A 4,666-nucleotide genomic window follows, 5' to 3' on the forward strand; every position below is an offset into this window, starting at 1 on the left:
AAATCTGATCCCGATTTTTGTAAGAATCTAATAAAACAATTCAATCGATTTTATTTATTTAATATTAAAATTGTATTAATAATAATTACTCTACAAATTAAAAATTAAAAATCAGACAAAAAATATTTTCATCTATTAAAAAAATAATAATATGATTCAAGAAAATATACTATTATTACTGAAATAGTATCAGAAAAATTATTTCCTAACAGATTAATTATTTTATGCTACGAGTGTATTGAAAATATATTATTCAAGTTTAATAGGTATATGTATATAATTTACACATGCATTTATAATTTAAAATTGTGTTTTATTAAATTTAAAGAAATCTGTGAAATAAAATCAAGATGACACAGTATAAAACAAATAATTATTATATAAAGTTGAATTCCGTACATAAATGACAAGATACTTCAAATAATATATTTTATTAGGTAATGACTACGGATAACAATTAAGTTAAATTTAAAATACTTTCTAATAAGAAATTATTTAATTTATAAAATGTATATACATACCATTCTTAATACAATAGCAATAGGAGCCATTAGCGAAAGTATGAATACAACATTGAAATTAAGGATACCATTTAGTATATAAAAACTCCAATGTTCAGTACCATATAAATCAGGACCATGACTCGTGAATATATTGTAATAAACAATATTAAAAGGGGCAATTACAAGCTTGCCATAAAAATATGAATCTGTAGCAACTTGATAAACCTATAAAACAATAAGAGTTATTATACAAATGCTAAATCAATAAAAAATATAAAATAATAATGTTCATTCACACTCACTAAAATTGTCCCTAATGATATCAAACACCATTTAATAAATAGTAAATACTTTTTGTTTCTGAAAGTGATATCACATGCAAGTGGTAACCTGAAATAGAAACACAATAAAATAATATATTATTGATTCTATAAGATACTTTTTCAGGAGAAACAATCAATACATGTTTTTAACATAACTATTAATATAATATTATTATGATATGGTATGAATAAAACTATCAAACTACTACTAAATTATTACATAATGAACTCTGATGGATGATATAAAAGTTTGTAAATAATAATATAAATTAAATATAGATTACTAAACTAACCCGATTAGACATGAAAATGGCCAGCTTAAAAATGTTGACAATGCAGTCGTAAAAATTGCCAATTCATAGTTTTTGTTCAACCAAGCTCCAATAATTAAGAAAGTCATGTACCTGCAACAAGTGCATTTTTAATCAATTTGTATAGGTATTTAAAAATATTTAGATTTTATTCTTACATAGAAAAACTTGAAGGCAAATATGCAGTAGATGCAATGAACATTCCAGGACTAAAAACTGTTATAAACAAGTAATAATTGCTAACAGTGGATGAAATTTTTTTTGATATTGCTCTGAAAAAGTCAACAATATAAAAATTGTTATTAAGTTAACTATATTCAATCAGTGGCATGCTCAGTGTTGTTCCATTATGTAATATCACCCACACCATTGATTTTCTTTTCTTAATTAACCTAACAAAGTGTACATATAATAATTATATATGTATAATACATATAAATATATAATGTATATATCAATGAAAAATAAAAATAAAAATGTTAATCAACCTCGCCCACTTTTAAAAAGCTGAGCGTGCCACTGCATTATTCAATTATGTTTAATTGTTAATAAAATATACTTGTAAAAGTATAGTTCACAAAGAGAACTCAATAGTGCAAGCACACAGCGTATTAGATAAAACAACATGATTTTTCTAGTGTTAAACAGTGCTTTGTAAAGGTACACTGGTACTGCATGAATAAGTATGTATAAATATGATCGAAGTGCATAAGGAGGCGCGTATTCCCAGGTTTGAAAACCGCTGTTGAAAACAAAATAATGAGTCTAAAACAGAAAACTGACAATTAGTAAATCGACCTATTTGAGACAAAAATAATTATGTTGGATTTACCGGTTCCCAGTAGTTAAATGTTTCATCACAGTCTGAAATGTGAACGAGAAATGCAGCAAAAAACCTTGCAGTCAAGATAATTTTCAAAGGTGCATCAAATCGCATAAACCAATCTTTTTCGAGGACGACTGTATCGGTTTTGCTACACAAAATACATGGGTATATTTAAATTTAATCAAAGTAATATTTTAATAATGTACATGTATTTAATATATAGTAAAATTATTAATTACTCGGTTTTTTTCAATTTGAGTTTCTTCGATTCTTTTTTGACTTTTGGAGTGAGCTTCGATGCCATAATTGAAATAATGTTAAACGGGAATGATTGCAAAATATATCAATGGAAAATCATTGTTTCACTACATTGTAGTTCAAAACCTGTCAACGTATACAGTCCAATATTCGGTACTCGAATATTAAATTGCATTATCTTAAATATTTACTATAAGCACAGAACAAGTCCACATAATATTATTATTATCTACAATCAATTGATTGTAGGCAATAAGCTGTTATATCAATTATCAATCAAAAATGTAGGCGACTAGAATAATTGCGCATAGGTAATCGTCGCATTATACATCATGAAAACATGAAATTTATTTAATATTTAATATGAATCATGATGAATAATTATGAATAACGAATACATCGATTTTGATATCATTATATTATTATCAATTATCATTTTCCAACGATAAGCAAATGGCACGGTATATTATATACGTATAATCAAACCGTGCAAATAGCATTTTATTGGACAGTAAAAAATAGTAAAAAAACAGTAAAAATTATTGCAGGGTCTAAGGAGTAAGAACCAAACCACTGCTGATATTATGAACAATAGACAAACATATTATTGTAAAATACTACAATGTACAATATTGTCCATAGTATTATCAACTGTGCTGATAGTAAAAACCATGAAGAGTGAAGACTATTGAGTTATTCTAGCCTTTATGATAAAATCGAAAAACCATGAATTAAAATAGTTTAACGAAAAACCATCAATCATATCATGAAACATTCAAACATGAACCATAAAACTTATTATAAATTATAATATAAGTATCTATGATTTATGAAATGAACTAACATTTTAGCAGTAGCGGATCCAGAAGTCACCCATGGCGGGGGGGGGGGGTGAATTTTCAAAAAAATTAAATTGTCTTTTTGCTTAGCCAAATATTATAATAAAAAATAACGTTAAAAATATAGCCCAAGGGGGGACGAATGCCCCCCTCGTATCCAACACTGCATTTTAGTTCATGGATCAATCATCAATGGACAATGAATGGATTAATTAGGTACCATAATTGTAATATTGTGTGATATGATCTAAATATGCACAATATCATAATACATAGATAATAATAGTTTTGGGATAATAAGGTTGGGATTTCGATATAAATTGCTTTAATTTGCGATATTCGTTTTATAAAATACACAAATAGAATAAACACTTTTTATTTTGCATTTATTGACGATTTTAAATTTTAAAGTCATTTTTGGGGCATTTTTAAGTTTTTTTGAAATTAAAAATTGTATTTTTAAATTTATGAATGGTTTTCATGATTTTTATAATAAGTATATAAAATCTAATACTAAGACTATAAAAAATTAATGAGTAATTAATTTTTCAGATTAAAGAAGTCCAAAACGATATAAAACTTTTTACAATCCTTAGCATTTTAAAATGTAGGTATATTATTATTTATACCAAATTTATATTAGAATTTATATTGATATCATTAAAAATAAAAATAATTAAGGGGGCTGCAGCCGGTTTTGACAAAAGTCAAAACTAATGTAGATTTGACCAATCTAAACATTAATTTTGTTTATTACAATGTTTTTCAATATATTTAAATTCCGTATCATAAAATAAACCTTAAGGGGGCTGGAGGGGGTTCCAGTCAATGAAAAAAAATGACTTTTAGACCAATAAGCGAGACAAAACTGGAAGAATTTGGTTTGAAAGATTTTAATTTTGAAAACGGATTATGATTGATCAACAAGTTTACTAGGGAATGATCGAGATTCTAGGCAATTTTGAATATTCTGATTATTGTTAGTGTCATAATGAATAATATAAATACAAAATATCATATCTTTTTCGATATTATTATTCTTGGATATCACAGCTGAAAAAAAAATATTCAAAATCACCTCAATCATTCCCGATAGTGAACTTGTTGATCAATCATAATCCGTTTTCAAATTTATAATCTGTCCAACCAAATTCTTCCAGTTTTGTTTAGCTTATTGGTCTAAAAGCCTTTTTTTTTCATCGGCTGCAGCCCCCTTAAGTGCACTTTTTACTTTTTAGGGCATTTTTTAAGTTTTATTAGGACATTAAAATCATCAATAATGATTATAATAATTTACCAAGACAAAGCCCAGGGGCTATATATATTATACACCAATATAAAATGCTAATGTAACAGTTTAGTGAAAATTTAAAGTAGGTACCTATCTACTTATTCGTTTATGAATTACAAAAAAATCAAAAAAAATCTAGATATTTTGAGTCAAAAACTGGTTTTGAGTAAAAACTCACGTTTTTTCCTATTTTAGATTCTGAGCGGAGTACCTAATGAATGTAGGTATTGATTTAACATTGATGTATTTTTTTTATTTTTTATAATAGCGCAGGCAATATTAGCTATAACTTATATATAGGTACCTATATAGTCG

General features: G+C 26.1%; 1 protein-coding gene across 1 annotated transcript in view; it reads right to left on the bottom strand.

Annotated features, from left to right (window-relative positions):
• Positions 1 to 2,607, bottom strand: part of LOC115033521 (alpha-1,2-mannosyltransferase ALG9) — a 4,603-nt gene extending 1,996 nt beyond the window's left edge. Inside the window, exons 1-8 of the mRNA XM_029486222.1 lie at positions 2,203 to 2,607; positions 1,970 to 2,111; positions 1,697 to 1,902; positions 1,296 to 1,409; positions 1,120 to 1,230; positions 806 to 893; positions 522 to 728; positions 7 to 27 (exon numbers count right to left, since the gene is read on the bottom strand). Of these exons, the coding sequence (XP_029342082.1) occupies positions 7 to 27; positions 522 to 728; positions 806 to 893; positions 1,120 to 1,230; positions 1,296 to 1,409; positions 1,697 to 1,902; positions 1,970 to 2,111; positions 2,203 to 2,267 (954 nt within the window). The 5' untranslated portion in view covers positions 2,268 to 2,607. The remainder of the gene's footprint in view (positions 1 to 6; positions 28 to 521; positions 729 to 805; positions 894 to 1,119; positions 1,231 to 1,295; positions 1,410 to 1,696; positions 1,903 to 1,969; positions 2,112 to 2,202) is intronic.
• Between the last annotated feature and the right edge of the window lie 2,059 nt (positions 2,608 to 4,666).

Source organism: Acyrthosiphon pisum, chromosome A1 (assembly GCF_005508785.2).
Source record: "Acyrthosiphon pisum isolate AL4f chromosome A1, pea_aphid_22Mar2018_4r6ur, whole genome shotgun sequence".
Classification (NCBI taxonomy): domain Eukaryota; kingdom Metazoa; phylum Arthropoda; class Insecta; order Hemiptera; family Aphididae; genus Acyrthosiphon; species Acyrthosiphon pisum.